The sequence below is a fragment of the Apteryx mantelli genome, chromosome 17 (genome assembly GCF_036417845.1).
Source record: "Apteryx mantelli isolate bAptMan1 chromosome 17, bAptMan1.hap1, whole genome shotgun sequence".
In the NCBI taxonomy this organism is placed as follows: Eukaryota; Metazoa; Chordata; class Aves; order Apterygiformes; family Apterygidae; genus Apteryx; species Apteryx mantelli.
In genome coordinates this window covers 8,088,898-8,105,062 of record NC_089994.1, presented here as the reverse complement: position 1 = coordinate 8,105,062, position 16,165 = coordinate 8,088,898, and the positions used below count along the sequence as shown (strand labels likewise).

The following is a 16,165-nucleotide window of genomic DNA, read 5'->3' as shown; positions in this document are numbered from 1 at the left end:
ATGTAGAAGATCTGTGTGAAAGTGTTCCCTGTTCAGAAATAGCTAGCTATTCTCCTCAGGACCACACTTCATACAAATATTGCTTAATGCTCACCTGTTCTAGCCAAGAAACATCTTTTGAATAGAAATTAAAGGCATTTGGCTGGAAAATTGCTCCCAGTTGTAAAACTCAGGAATAGTTAAATGGGAAGTTTCATATACCTTCCAGGATAAAAGTCAGTCTATAAATGCAAAGTAATTTAAAAATTAAATATTGAGCATAGGTTCTGTTGCCCATTTTTACTTCATTCGCTACTATAATATTTGTCAAGCAAGGTGAAAATTTAATTTTTATTATTTCTATTTTATCAGTGGTAGAAGACTGGTATATAAAGAAGAAATTCTTGCTAATCTGCGGCAGTTATTGGCTTGGAGGGGAGGGGAGGTGAATTTTGGGTATTTTGCTTTGTTTGTTTGTATACCTCTTGGCAGAATTTTGTCGTTGGCCCATCCTCTGCTGACTCAGCAAATTCAGTCCAAGGAAGCTTCTCTCTTGTACAAAATGCAAAGGGCATGGCTAGAAAACATCGATGCAAGGCAAACTTTACAAGAGTATGCATGTCACTCGAGAGACACAGGGGTAGTTCTGTTTCCATGAACACGTAAATAAATAAACACTTAAGAACGATACAACTGTTCTCCTTGTTCAAAGAACAAAGCTTTTTAGTAATATTTTTAGCAAGGATGAGGAATGTTGGGGCCATACATAGCAAAACAGAAGAGAAAGAATGCACTCACTGTGCATTACTAGTCTTAAAGGAGGTAAAGATCTAAAACACATCCTAGTCACTACTGTACACTTTCTGCGAGCAACCTGTTTTCACAATGGGGTCTTCATTTTGGTTTTGGCTCCTATTAAGCTTCAAAGACTCCATTTCAATTAAAATTTATTTATATTTCTTAATATCTGTCTAGATAGAAAAAAAGCTTTAAGAGAAAAAAATGAGGAAAGGATCACAAAGGACAACACAAAAAATGAGTGTGACTATAAAACTATTGCAACATACATCTCTCCTTACAGACTTCACACAGATCTTCCACATAGTTCTAACAAAGATTCTTTGTTTTTCTTTAAAAAAAAATAAAATAAAATATAAAAAAAAACAAAATAAATCAGTAACAGTCAACTGTTGTATCTTGGAAGATCTCTGTTGTTTGCCTACAAGACATATTTCGAGTACAGGATACCTGTTAAAACAGAAAGAATTTGACCATTGACAAGCTAGAAGGAATCAGAGAAAATACTCACTCCAAGCCTCCTGGAAACAAACTATGTTGACCCCACACATTGCTGCCACCTCCACAATCTCCTCAATTCTTCTGTGCAGTGCAGCCACCTGATCGTGAGAAGTTTCACACTATAAAAAAGCTGTATGTTCTAACTCACTTGTATATTACTAGCCTGGTTTTACAAACTTTATTCACATTAAATATTTTTATCTTGTTCTGTACTTAGTCCCATTGCTTTCAGAGGGAATACCTCAAGAAGTAATCATTCATGAGCACTGATATCAGAATTAGAACCTAGAGAATTAAATATAGATTTTTAAAACATAAGTTTAGATGCTAAAAATACAGAAAGCAATTCACTGGAATTCTCAAATTCCATGGTTGCCACATTTAAATATCTGGCAATTAATCCCTGACTGCCTTGTAAACAGCTACAAATCTTAAAAGAACAAGCAAAAGTCATCTTTTTGTTGCTCAATGGAAACAACTACTTAGCAACGTTAAGAAAAAGTGAATTCAAAATCAAGTACTCAGAATTTTACAATATGAGGTAAGGATAGTCCATTTCCTTTGTTATCTGCAAATCCTGCTGACACACATGGATCTTGGACACTTTCTAGAAGTTATTAACCCCAAAGTATTTTCTCAATCCCTCTGCCTTAAGATCTAAGTAGATTATTACCAAGGAAAACAACACAGCATTTATTAATTAAAGACCTTTGTTTCAAAATATTTTTTCTTTGAGCGCTCTAGTTAAAGATGAGCATAGATATAGCACTTTTTATCGATACTTTCAGGTATCAACAAAAAAATAGATGCAACACAAGTCAACAGTGACCTACAAACTCAATGGCTGTACGCTGATTTACAGAAATAGTTATCTGCTAGTTCTGTCCTGTCTGTGAACAAAACTTTTACTCCAGGAAATTTCATACACGTGGTATTTTCTTCTACTCTTTTTAAATGACTTTGAAGAGGCAATTTCTACATAAATGTGTCATCTCAATGCTTTTGTGTCCAAGATGTTAAGAGATGACAGTCACCTTGTAATATGATTTGGTTTATTGCTGCGCAAAGAATAATACAGCTTTATTAATCCATGTTTGTGCTAATGGATTCTCCTACAACGCAGCATTTTTCAATTAAAACAAGAACTGCACCTGTGGTTTCCATGGATTGTGATCTCTTGAATTCTGGAAAATGTTTTTTCTGTTTCATTTTACAGGCAAAAACTTTTCATTTACAAAATCAGTGGCTAAATATTTAGCTATAGGAAAAACACAAACAGGTTGGGCAATTCACTAGATAAACATAACACAGAAACATTTCTGAGGAACAATAAAATTTCACGTGTCATTCTAATTTCTTATAGTATACTGTGTTCAAGAGAGTGTTGGGCCCTGTGTTGCCAGACAAACAGTAGGCATTTCATGATGGAGCTTATAACGCCAAAAACTGAAGGGTGATATTTCTCAATCCAGTAAAAGAGGAGTTATAAACAAATGGCCCAATTTTTGTACCTGGCCTGCCACTGCTGTGTCTGTGGGAAGTGGAATTTTATTCTGTATCAGTCCTACTCGAACAATGCGTGGCCTTCTCAATTGCTCTGGGGCAGCTTCAAATCCATAGCCCCGTAGTTCAAAATCTCTCTCCTGAGCTGCTGATACAGCAGCAGCTGGCAAATGAAGTTTTCTAGAATGAAAAGGAAACAAAAACATTTCAACCTGAGATACTCTCCTTTTCCTTTCTGGATGCAACAAACCCAAAGGATAACAAATACTGTCTACCCCTGCAGAGGCACCTTAGCTTCAAGCTCCGATGCCCCAGCACACAACTGTCAGAGGGAGGGAACAGCCAGACAGCAGCAAGGTCATGTGCAGTCTCTCAGCTCTCCCCCATGGCAGCAAACTTCCAGCCTCTCCTTTGATAACTCAGATCTCCAGACACTCTTACCTTACTACAGAAATCAAGGAGCTCTCATCTACAGACTCCCACTTGTAACTCCCAGATTACACTTTCCCTCCAATCTAAAGTGCTTTTCTCCGTGTTAGGTCCCCACTTTGCCAGCTCCCTCACCCCCAATCCACAATACCCCCAAACTATCCCCTCACCTCCTTCGCTCCAGTCAGCCACCCTCTCATACCACTTCTCTACTCCCCTCCTTCCCAAACGAGGATACCCCCGAACTACCCCGCAGTTTTCTCACCACAGGCTTAAGTTCCTCACCTGCCCCCCTCCCCTTTTTCCCTTTCAGCCCCGCCCTGGGGACCCCCCCCCCCCCCCACACACACACCGGCTCCTTCCCCCACCCTCCCAGGCCGAACGCCCCTTCTCGAAGCGGCTCCCTCCCCCGCGTCCCCGAGGGGACGCCCCCTTCCTCCAGCACGCCCCTCCCCGCAGCGCACCTCGCCTCGCCGCCATAGAGAATCCGCTTCACCTCGGCGAGGTCCTCGGGCGGGATGTGCCGCTCCAGGCAAGACTCCAGCGACTCCAGGCCTCCCTCCATGGCGAGGCGAGGCGAGGCGAGGCGCGCGGACGGCGGGGCACGCGCCGACCGTTGGGCTCGCGCCCCCCCGCCCCGACCGTTACCCCCGGGCGGCCCGCTCGGACACGCCCCTTTCTCCTCAGAGGGGTTTTGGCGCAGCGCCGGGGCTGGGCCGGGTGCGGGGAGGCCCCTCCGCCACGGCGGCCCGTCGCGGCGCAGCTCTTGGGGGCTCAGGAGGCAGCAGCGGCGGGTCCCGTGTGGCCCTCGCAGGGCTGGCTGGGATGGCCTGGTGGCCGACCCTGAGACGCCCTGAAGGGTTAAACAGCCGTGGAGGTGGCTGTGCCCCGTCACTTGCCCCTTCTGGGCCAACTCCTCAGTCTCAAAATTAAATAAAAACGAAGGTATCTGTAGGAGGATTTTATGAAGATACCCTTCTACATAAAGGCTTAGAAATAGGAAAGAGATCATAAAATACTGTGGTTTTCACAGGTGTGCCTGTGTGTCTGTTTTGGTTACAATAAGACACTGAACAGGGGCCAGGAATAAAAATTAGCTTTGTCCCCAAGATGCATTTCAGGCCCAATATGATTGGAAATTCATCCCAGAAACAAAGTTAATGTCAGACAAAAGAGCAAACAAAATAAAAAGTCTATCTGGCTCAAAGAAAAGTGCATCTGAATAGAGGGTATTTCCTGTTGGTTAGGTACCAAACGGCCACCCTGTTTAAACCAATTATTTCCACCAAAACCAGTAACTACTGGCTGTGCTTTCTGCTTCAAAATGTAATTGTGAAATGAAGAACATAAATGCTTCATCCAAATGAGAAAACCAGTTACCAAGTCCAGGGACAGCTACAACAGTCTAAATATATCACACTGATTTTAAGCATTGCTTTATGTATCTTCTAGAAGATAGAGTAACATTCAGCATTGAGCGTCTCCAGCTGTCAGGCATTTTGAGTTAAATATTAAGCCTTTCAAGCTGTCTAATATTTAACTTTAAACAGAAAGAATCCAGGGATAATCAGGTTTCATCAGGGCATTTTGAGATGCAATTCTCTTTCATCTAGTTTTTTTAACCCAAGAAGTTGCAGCAATACTCTGTATGCAAGGTATACAAGGGCAGAGGTGCTGGTCCGCTGTTCTGTTGGGAGCACAAACTCCTAGAGTAACTCCTAAGAGCAGAGTAACGCTTTTAGATAGAAAACAGGAAAATCCTTTAATCTTTCTGGGAATTTTCAAGATAAGCTAAGCATAGGGATGAAAGTATGGAGAGCTTGCACATTATGTAAGTACGCATATTGTACTCACCGATATAGCAGTCTCAATGTTCATGACCAAGGGCCTAAAAAACTGTTCTGAGAAATTATTTTTCTTTCCCAAACATGCTACTGAAGTGCAATGATAAGCAGTGACTGATAGTTACATGGTAGTTTTCATCCAATGAACCTTATTTGCTTTACTAGCCAATTTTAAAGGTATATGAGGATCATTTCCCTAGTTCATGGCCGGCAGATCTTTAAACATTTTACAACAGAAGATCAATACAAAAGTCAGCTGAAATTACAGGGGGAATTAAGAGACCCACAAGTAAATTAATTTCCATGTCAGTATTCCCAGAATATCAACCAATGGACAAAGCCGTTCTGAATGGATTCTTAGAAACAAGCAGAAGGGCCTGGGTTTGTCTGGGAACTCATCTGGACTTGCCTGGACTGCAAGTTAAAGGGAAAAACAGCAGGTCTATTTTGTATACAGCTCCTGAAGAAGGTCACATAACTGCACTTTTCTCCTCAAGCTTCTATTCTTAGTGTGACCTTTCACTGACTTCTCTATTGGTGCCTTGTTTGTTTGTAATTTGTTAAGTTGTACTACATGTAGGAAATGGACTTCACGGCAATAAAACTGAAGCCCCTGAAAAGAATACTCATGAACAGTCAAGATCTGAAAAAAAAGTACATTTCCTGTGCACCAACCACACCAGCCATCCTGCAACAACATAGTAAAGTCCAGACAGCATGAATAGGAAATGACAAGCCTAGAATTACTAATAATGATGAAAGGAAATCAGGCTATTCCATAGGGACTGTGTGTATATAAAGGTATAACTCTAGCCAACACAATAAACCTTCAAAGCACGAAATGTTAATATTCAGCAGGAAAGTAACCTAATAAAGGAAGATGCCTTCCATACCCCAGACAAAAGCATATTAGAGGGAGAGCTTGAATCTAAATCTCAATGTTCCACCTCAATCATTACAGTTGTATTTTAATTATAATGCTAGAATCCAGATCTGGTTTTGACTTCTTCAAAGCTCTGTATTCAAACTTCTTCCCAGTTCTGCACTACCTGAACTAAGTAATTATTCTGGGAAATAGCTGAACCCTCTGGCATAAGCCCAGGCTGCAATAATTGGTTTACAGGGAAAATTCTTACAAAACAATTCTGAAGTTCACGCAGTTTTCCTCTCTTGCCCTCAGTCAGGGTGGTCCAGAATGTCAGATAAAGAAATCAGGACCACACGGGTGTAATCTGTGTAGAAAGCAGTTTTTCTACTGTGCTTCTATGTTGAAAACCTATGTTGCACAGATATCATCTCAGAGTTCAAACTGGATTTTGATAATACTGGTCCACACTCTGTGCTTCAAGACTGTTCCCAAGAGTTCCTGTAAAATCCCACAATAGCACCCTGGCATTAGTCAGAAGCACCCTGGAGAATGAATTTAAGAGCCAAACATCTAGAGTTCAGGCCAAAATTGGGAGAGACCCAAGAACAGATTTAAACAAACAAACAAAGTCTTTCCACTGTAGCCCAGGATAAGAGCAAAGGCTGAATAGCATCACATATCAGAGCTAGTAGGCAGGACTGTGGGCAGAATTTCTGCCTTTCCCTTTAAGTTAGTAGTATGTAAATATATTCCCTCTGAAACACACAGCTTCTTACAAACCATGCTACTATCATGTAAATCATGTTTCTGGACACTTTCTTCTGCTGTCATTCCTTGAAATGGATCACACAGAGTTCTCCAGAGCAGCTAAATAAATGAATAACTGGCATCCTTGATGCAATAACTGTCTCAGATCATCCAGAGAGTCATGCTCCTTGTTATTAACACCTATCAAGGGATTTAAGTGCACGTGAACCCAGACATGTCCTGCAAGGCCACATGATATTGATGGCCTGTTTAAGCTTTCTTTCTAGATGCTACAGCACCCTTTTAGAATAACCTTGCACACTGTCCTTTTCCAGGGGCCACAAAATAAAGTACTGAATTGTACTGCAAAATAGATCACTGAGATCTCTAGAGCAGATGCACTGCTTCACTTCAAATACAGATCCCTTCACTTCATATAGAGATATATAAAAAAAAATTATCTTGAGACACATCTGATTCAAAACATTTCAAATGTAAGACATAGGCAGTGAAGGGTAATTAGCAAAGTAAAAGTTGTGAGAGAAGAGACAGCTCTAAAATACAGGGAGAAGATAAATGCTACTTAATGCTTCACGGTACTTAATACACAGCTAGAAAGGAAGAAGACAGTAAGCTTCATTCTGTCCTGTTTTGGTTTATACATCAATACAAGCAAGTTTTAGGGGTGCTGTGATGTAGGAAAACTAAAATTCTCTGTTTTAAAGTCACTCCAATGTACCATGACCTCCTGCTAGTAACACAGATGGCTTTATTCTAGTTACAGGCAAAGAGTTCTTTTACTGATTCTACTTAAATCTTTAAAAGCATTCTTACCAGTTTTAGAAATGGGCCCCTATTCAAATCCTAAGCCAAAATGGAGGTGAGGATTTTGATATACATTGAAAATTCTGGTCTGCTTTTAGATGCCATGCCTTTTTGGTGGACTCTGCCAAAGCTGCAGGTGCAATACAACCACCTTTAGAGTAGGAGAGCCAACTTATAAACCTCATATAGTTGTCTTTGTCTCATCTAGTCTTGGCTTCCTGCCATTCTGGAGGCTGGTTGAGGGGAAATGGGCTGAAGAACTGAGGAAGTTTATTTTTGACAATACATTTAGTCTGCTCTCAGACATGCCTGGGACCCAAGCAGTCCCAAATCAGCCCCAGGTCTGGGGAGTGAAACATAACTTTTCAGTCACCTTTCCCTCCTTCCACATGTCCTGAGCTTCATCAGATGCAACAAGAAAAGCCCCGCTTACAGCTTTTAAAGAGTTAATGTAGCTTTGAAAGAGTCCTTCTGTTGTTAGCACTGGTGTCTTTCTAGCTAGAAATATTCTGCTTGTTTGCTTTGACTAAATCACACCTGAAAAGGTATGTTTAAACTAGGAGAGAAGAGATTCACAAATTGATGATTTTTGCCAATTAACGAAAGGGCTAAGAAACATCCCCAAATTTAGTTCTTGCCTTCCTGGAAAATGTCTATCTCCCCAGTGCACAGGAAGTGCATTAAAAAAGTAATAAACACTCATAAAAAACATTTAATGATCTAACATTTAAGAGCAGTGTTCTTGTTCATTACCGTAACCTTATGCTAAATTATCACCACCAAGATTGCTCATGGGCTCAAAAGGTCGTGTTATTTTTTCTGTTGAAATCATGGAGCCTGGGAAACAACTGTGTGTAAATCGCTGATAAACTGGAACAAAGACAGAAGAGAAAAACACCGAACATATAAGAATGCAAGTAAACCAGCAGGAAAGGAGGGGAGGGGAAGAATCTCACGTAGAGTTTATTAAAAGAACAAAAGAATAAAATCTGGTGCATTTGTGTTCCACGGGTTCAGGAAGCCCGGTCTTTAAGCACCTACTATAAATAGAGTGTTCTAATCCTTCATCAAAGCGGGCACTAGTCTAAACCAAAATGAATGAATTTTAGGTAGAATCTGGGAAGGGAAAGATGTCCTTCCCCTTGTAGTAGAAGAAAGATCTCTTTTCTGAATCCTTGCAGAAAAGAGATATTCCATAGTGTAAGAACTGGAGAGATATGACGCAAAGCCTGGAACATGATGTTTCTATACTGAGAGATCCCTGGCAAGAATATTGTTAGAGAGGATAGAATTAGCAGATATCTAATTTAGGGATGAATAATCTGATTTTGAGAAAGACGGACCTGAATTTATCACATGACTGACCTGAAAATCCTCATAGAGTTCCCCTCTGAGGGAAGGCTGTATCTGAACTGTATGAACTTTGAAAAAGCATTTGATAAAGTCCATAGGGATATCATTTAGAAAATAATGGGAATTTCTTTGAAGTTCTGAAAAGGACCATTTACAGTCATGAAAGCTTTTTATAAATAATTTCAGTATAAAGTAATCCCAAAGAGCTACCCAAGATAAAAATAAATGCAAAATACTGGAGACTTCCATTGCCACTGAATAAAATTGACCAAAAAACAAATTCAGGGAAAAAGTTGTAAATTGTTTCAGGAGAGCTCATTAGAATGGCCCAAAAGGCATAATTCTTTAGGCAAGACAGCTTTGACTAAAAGCTTAGCCAGCAGCAAAGTGGTACAGAGTGACTCAGTATTCCAGTCTGGCTCTTTACTTTATGGGTTTGGGTTTGATGCTGTTCAAACCAACACACCAAGGAGGCTGAAGAGGTGTGTCTCCTCAATCTACCTGCTGAACTGAGTACTGAATGGGTAACTTCTAGAATAGTCACTGAATATTATTCGGGCAGATCAAAGCCTGCACACATCAGTCAATAAAGGGCTTTGTTAATCTTTGGTTTCACACTTGGCAGCGCAAAAGGAGTAACAACATCCACTAACAGTCAACATGTTGCATTTCTGGGAAGGTATTTTAGCTGTGACATGAGAAATTATAACAAGACATCAGAGCCTCTCCCCTCACAAAGAACAGGACCCTTCCTACCACTAGGATTATCAAGCAAATCCCTTAGATTTCTACATTCCCACAGCACTATGCTCTCCTTATAGAAGCTTTCAAAAATGGACCTCCAATGCAGATTGCATGGATTGGCCCAAAGACAGACCATTCTCCAAGTTCCTACAGATCACCCATATTAAAATGCTTCACCATTAGTCTCTCACCATAACTATTCAACTCACAGTCCCCACAGACTGGAACTAACTAGGGCTGCAATGTGATTTGGGTGGTAAGGAAGGAAAGAAAAAAGGCAGCACTGTGGGATCACTCTGCCGCAACATGATCTGGGAGGATATAGTTGTGCTAATGGGTGGGAAAGCGGACTTCAACTCTTCAGCTTAATCTGCCCAATGAACTGGTGAACACCACCAATCACTCGGGAACCTGAGCTCTCAAGATTTCAGGCATTCTGGGCTTTTGTATACCGGCACTAGCACTGACACCCAGTCTGGAAACTTTTGTTTCGGAATAACTTAATCCGCTTTGGAATTATTTCTGAGTAAACATCCTCATATTCCAAAATGAGAGAATGCATAAAACAGAAGTAATATTCCACTTGAACTACAGACTCCACTGCAATCCAAATCTGTTGTCCAGTGTAAACACGTCCTTGTTTTCAGAGAAGTGGGAAGAAGACAAGCATGACATCTTTTAAGGACAGCACATGGGAGGGACATTGCTGGGCCTCAACAGCACATTTGTTTGGTGAAGGCCATTATCACCGGCCCACAGCAACATATGAAATTGTCAGACAGTTGCAGCTGCACTTGGCAAACAAATAGTAGTAACCTAAGCCTGACACTGTAAATGATGGCTAATGAACTAATGTCTTCATGAAAAGGTTAGATGCTGGCAAAAGGGCATGAGGAAGACAAAACAGAAGTTTAATTAACTTAACAGGAAAGCAAAAATCTCCCAGATAAAAGGGAGAGAGCTGTTTCTGAGCCAAGTATTTAAAGGGTTCTCAGATCTTCCCAGGCCAAACAGTGTGCATGTGTAATGCTGACTTCCTTCCAGCACTCTCTGTGCCAGAAATAACTCTTCAATGGAGTATATCTCATCTGTGTACCTTTTACCAAAGCTAGTCTTGCAAAAGAAAGTGATACTTGCTGCTGACATAAAAGGCACATGAGGAAGGAGAAGAAAGCTGCTTTAATAGTGTAGTACATTCTGCTATCTTTCTTCTTAAAGCACATATGAATGCTTGCTCAGTTGTAGTGGAATGAGCTAAAGAGTTAAAAAATGAGAACCAGGGGAAAACTGGATCTGCAGTGACCAAGGGGAGGAGGATAGGATTGATTGGCCTCTTCAAGATCTTAGGCATCTTCAGCATTTTACAAAGACTCTTTGGCATCTTACATCGCTGATACTGTATTATGTCTTGTTCCTAGCCAAGCAGGGTGAATATGGAGACATTTACTACGAGTGTCACACAACACACCAAAATCCGAGCAGTTCATGTTGTAAGCAGAAAACACACTTGCGTGTTGCCTGAAGACACAATACCTAACTCCTGACCTGATAGAGGCACTGAAGAAATCATATTATATATACAGTTACACATTCATCCACCAACTGGCTGTGGTTTGCCTGACATACTCCAGTTCAGGACCTCAGCTTTAATTTAGAAGGAAAAGTACATTTCTAGCTTTCACAGTCTCAAAGAAAATAATCCACGCATGAATAAATTGCGGTAGCTGAAATAGTGTCTGCTGAAGTCTGCAGAGAACCTGAAATCAAAGCTCCAAGAAGAGTAATTACCTTCCACCCAGGAATCATTTTGGAGTCCAAAATTCAAAGAGTGGCTTTATGAAGAAAAGAGAGAGAAAGAAAAAGTCAGCGTTAATTATGTCATTGTTGGATAGCAGTCTAGGGAGACTGCAATTGAAACTAGTTGGACAGAGAAGAAAAGACAAGATGGATTAAAAACACAAAGGCTAATGGAAGCAGAGAGAAAGAAGGGAAGAGACTGTGGAGGACCTACTGGTGGAGATAATTTTCCTACTGAGCAATAGTTATAGCAAGAATAATTGTTGAGCAAACTTCTAGCAATAACTGTAGCGTTGTTTACTAACTAGACTCCATACTGGACCTTATGTCCAACCTCCCAGTGCAGAGTTCTGTGGGTCCAGAGGAGAAGACAGTACTAGATTTATAGCCTAGGCTATCATTAAGGATGGAATTTAGTCCTTTCCAAGAATGAGTGACACAATCCTCCCACAGCAAAAAGAGGCGCATTTATCTTTTTTCTTTCACACAAGTCACCCCCACATACACTGCACTGCACTGCATGCATGGAGCCATTTCCTGAAACATTTCAAATTTGTTTTCCTTAGGTTATTTGTGTCTACAGCCACCAGCTGGTCTCTGTCAAAGCCGGTATGTTCAACATATTATTCCATTATCCCATTAGGTTGAACATGTCCTTCCTCCCATGAGAGCTGTTAAGAGATCAGTCTTGCAGAAGGGAGACGACTTTGGTCTCTCTATCTCCTTCAGAGTAACACACTGTTTCACTACTCATACGGCATATAGGTAACTTTTTAGCCCATGCTGATGTTCTGTGCTCATACACACAAAAAATGATACCTGGCCATTTAATATCCAACTCTCTCACTGAACAGGCCACACTCATGGATCAAGCAGGGAAAAAAAAGACTCTTAAGCCTAATTTTAGAGCCTAAAAGCCTCTAAAGACAATGCCTGATTTTTTTTTTTCAAATAGCAATTTCCTATATTATAGTACTGCAATATTTGAAATCATCACTTCTCCTCCTCCATCAAGATTAAAGTCATATTTCCAAAACTTCTCTCCATCTTACAAAGTTCTGGAAAACATCTCTGATTCAGGTCAATGACTTTTAAACTGAGGAAATGGTCACCTTCATTTTTCCTCTGCAGGCTGTTCATGCCCCTGGGAATGGGAGAGCAGAAACTCCTGGCTGGTTTCCATGACCCCGAAGACAGCACATTCCTTGTTTGAGGAGCCTTCCCAACTCCTGCACCAGCCATGACTAAGGCAGCTTGTGTCAGCAAAGATCATTTAAAAGAGGCCATTTAAGACTTGATGGAGGTAGAAGGCACTGCCAAGGCACTGTGAAAGCGGAGAGAAAGAGACAGCACCACTGCTAGGGAGAGAGGCAGCGAACACACAAACAAACGAGCCCACATCAAAGATATATAGGATTCTCTTGGGGGAACACTTAACAAAATGGCTGGCAATGATATCAGCAGTAGCTCTTGCTTCTCTCCAACCCAAGATCCAGCTCTGTGCGACAAAGACCCTGAATGAGGGACCTTTCTCCTGTTTAGACCCCATAAAGAAATGCTTTTGAAAACAATACATTGCCCCCTTCATTCACATGCCTGAAGATTTCCATTACCTCACGCCCTACATTTTCACAGAAGCACAGAAATGACTGGCAAGAGAACAAACATCCCTTGAGTCACATGAAGAGGAAAGAAATGTAACACAAGCTCCCTGGACAGATCATCTGCAAGACAGGGTCCACGCACAGTGGGAAGAAAGAGGAGCACAGGGAATGAGCGAGTGTGGCAGGGGTGTGATGCACAGGACAACAGGCTTGCGGGAATAGAGAACTGGGAGAGCAGTGTTGTCCCATGAACTGCTATCCCGGAGTCTCCTTGCCAATCAACTCTAACTGGTCAGACAGGCTATTCACAGCATGCAGTGACAATGAGGGGGCTTTTCTTTTTTCTTTTTTCTTCTTTGGTGGTGTTGTAAAAACGGCACTATTTAGCAAAAGCTACAGCACATGTCTCCCCCCCCAACGCACACCCTACTTGATTCAACCTCCAGCATGGAAGAGAGCTTGCAAAGGCTTCATACCCATGTTTTACTACCATCTAACCCATGTTTTACATCTTTTATTCCACAACAGGAAGCAGCAGGTCATCATTCACAAACATGCTGGCATTCAGTTCATTTTTCCCCCTATCCCAGCATGATGAGAACCAGCAGCATCAGCTCAGCTCCAGCCACTGAATAAAATAAATCACTTCTCTGTTGCCTCCATCAAGCCAGGCTGTGCCCTGGGAAGCCCCTCTAGCACAGCCTCCTTCTCTTGAGTAATCAAAAAATGAGTGAAGAGCACACACATGCTCACACAAACAGCTATCTCCCTCTCCTCACCTCAACTCAGCAAAGCACTCTCAGGTCTTTCAAGCAGAGGTGAAGATGTGTGAGTGAGGTCCATATGGCTCCTTCAAGAGGCACCAAAGGCCAGAAGTTTCCCCAAAAGACCATGTTCACCTCTGCCATTGCTGGATCCCCTCTAGCTATAATTTTTTATGGTCCTGTCACACAAGGATTGTATATTCTTCCCAGAGAGGTGGGAAGTGATGAGTGAAAGTTAACACATGCACAAGCATAGAAACTTAAGAATAAGCTGATAGTAGTGCAGAGTGGTAGAGGTTAATACCAGTAGTTCCCATTGGGAGGTGCTGGCAAATCCTCATTTACAGATGATGGCAGAGGGACTTTTATAGATGCTTGTACTGAGAAGCAGCCACTGCAAGCAGCAGCTCTCAGCAGAGCAGAGCAGCAGTGCTGCTGTTTTTGTGGGATGGGACAGTGGTTAAGGGATGCCAGAATGTCTCTCACAATATGCTGTGACTCAGATCATGCCCAGCCTCTTTGCTAATACACAGGGGTACCGTTTTTCATTTCCTTCCTTGCTGGGCTGCTTTTGTCACCATAAATCCAGATGTTCAGGCTTTGGGAGGGAAGGAACAATTATACCACAGGGCTGCTCAGCACTGCAAAACAACATCAGGTTAGGCTGTGGTCCTGAGGAACTGCAAAAACTGAGAGATTCATTCAGACCTTGGATTCAGTGTACAAAAATACAATACACTAAGTATCACATGAGCTGGTCCACGCTATATCTCTGTTATTCCCTTTCACATTGTATGTTTAATTTCATGTTAAGTATTAAAGCTCTTTAAATATGTTCCTTCTAACATATTGTCATTTTCCACCGTAAGCAAGCCCTCTTTAGAAACCACTACCAGACTACTTGGAAAGCTTTCTGTACACAAAGCTGTAGTTTTCAGTCCAGAAAGCTCTCCTCAAGGCTAGAAGCAAAATCTTAGTGGAAGCGTTCCTCACTTTTCACAGGTACAAAGAGCCATCCTCCAGCCATGGTGAAGCTTGAATTACCAGTCCTGGGTGAATGTTTACTTGCAACATACTTGCAAGCCCTCTTGCTCCTGACCAGAAAGTTGCTCACCCTTCAGGAGCACCAAGCTGAAATACCTGAACCAAGATTGTTACAGCTGAGAAACATAGGCACATCTTCCTGAGCCCAATTCCAAAGTGTGGTCTTCACAGAGAGAGAAGGAAAGGGGGGAAAAATGGAAAGCAAACAATGTGGAAGACCCTCCAAAAGCAAAAGGAGGCCTCGTAAGTGTGAAGTAAGAGGCCACCCTGGCCTGCCCCAGGCAAAAGAGAAGAATTGCCACCCACCCTGCCCTGAGCGCTCTGGCAAGGCACTGTCCAGTTCAGTTAGCCAGAATATTTTCCAAGCTACATAGGACAAATAAAGACCTGGGCTGGGACCTTCATAAGCCCAAAATTCAGAGTAAAACAGATCCAATTATTTGGAGGCACTTCCACTCTTAAGTTACTTAGTTGCTTTTGAGAAATCCTTTGCGATAGCCCCATTCCCAGTTGACTTCTTAGCACTTCACCTAGACACTTAGGCTCGATGCTGAGCCAAGTAGCATCACTGCAGGCAGGAGCATTCTGGTTAAGAAACCAAGTCTCTATCATTGCCATTTAAGAGTGGGGAAACCTGCCTGAAGTAAATGACCCCAAAAGTCAACAGAACAAGCTTCTTTACAGACCTGGGCTTTTTACCCCAAATTGAGCAGGATCTTATTTCTTCTGGCCTCCCACTGGAAGAAACAGCATAGGTATTACCTAAACAGAATGAATCTCTTGCATGAGTTCCCCCCGCCCCAGTCTAGTCCCTCCTCTGCTGAATACCAGAGATGCAACTTCAGCCCTTTCCCAACTGTGTGTTTCACTAGCGTCCAAGCCTGAAACCCTGCTCACATACGGGCTGCTGCCACAGTGTCACTGAAACCAGCAGAGCCCCTCCCAGGGTGCTGTAAGACCCATTGGGTCAAGGTCCTGCATAGCAATAGAAATAATTGTATTTGATATGGGTCCTTTACAGTGGCATCTATAGGCTGAATGGCTTCCAATGTCATCCCCACCATGGCAAAACATTTAAACCTAGGGCTGAGTGGGACTGTGCATTTTCAAAGCTCTGTGCACATCAGATAACTATCAGATCCTTCGCTTGTAGTTTTGTTGATTCAGAAGACATTGTCACTCCTTCACTTACTCCTTTTGCTTTGTTTGCAGCTCATGGACTCTGCATTAATGGGAGTTAGTTGGAAACCTGAAAGCCCACATACAGCAGAGGGAGCTCTCACTGCTTTTTGTCCTCCTGCTCAAGCATAAACCTTAAACCTGTAGGAGTTGGTTTCTCCTGTCAACCAAAAATAAAAGTAAAAA

The 16,165-nt window shown here is 42.0% G+C and overlaps 1 protein-coding gene across 3 annotated transcripts in view; it reads right to left on the bottom strand.

The window, feature by feature from the left end:
• Positions 1–16,165, bottom strand: part of UPB1 (beta-ureidopropionase 1) — a 35,704-nt gene that overhangs the window by 15,128 nt on the left and 4,411 nt on the right. The window contains exons 1-4 of one of the 3 annotated variants that reach the window (XM_067306746.1): positions 3,675–3,904; positions 2,790–2,961; positions 1,289–1,397; positions 462–556 (exon numbers count right to left, since the gene is read on the bottom strand). In XM_067306746.1, the coding sequence (XP_067162847.1) occupies positions 462–556; positions 1,289–1,397; positions 2,790–2,961; positions 3,675–3,775 (477 nt within the window). In that variant the 5' untranslated portion in view covers positions 3,776–3,904. Of the gene's footprint in view, positions 1–461; positions 557–1,288; positions 1,398–2,789; positions 2,962–3,674; positions 3,905–16,165 lie in introns of those variants that run through there. The other 2 variants (XM_067306748.1, XM_013944880.2) reach the window with 2 other exon arrangements.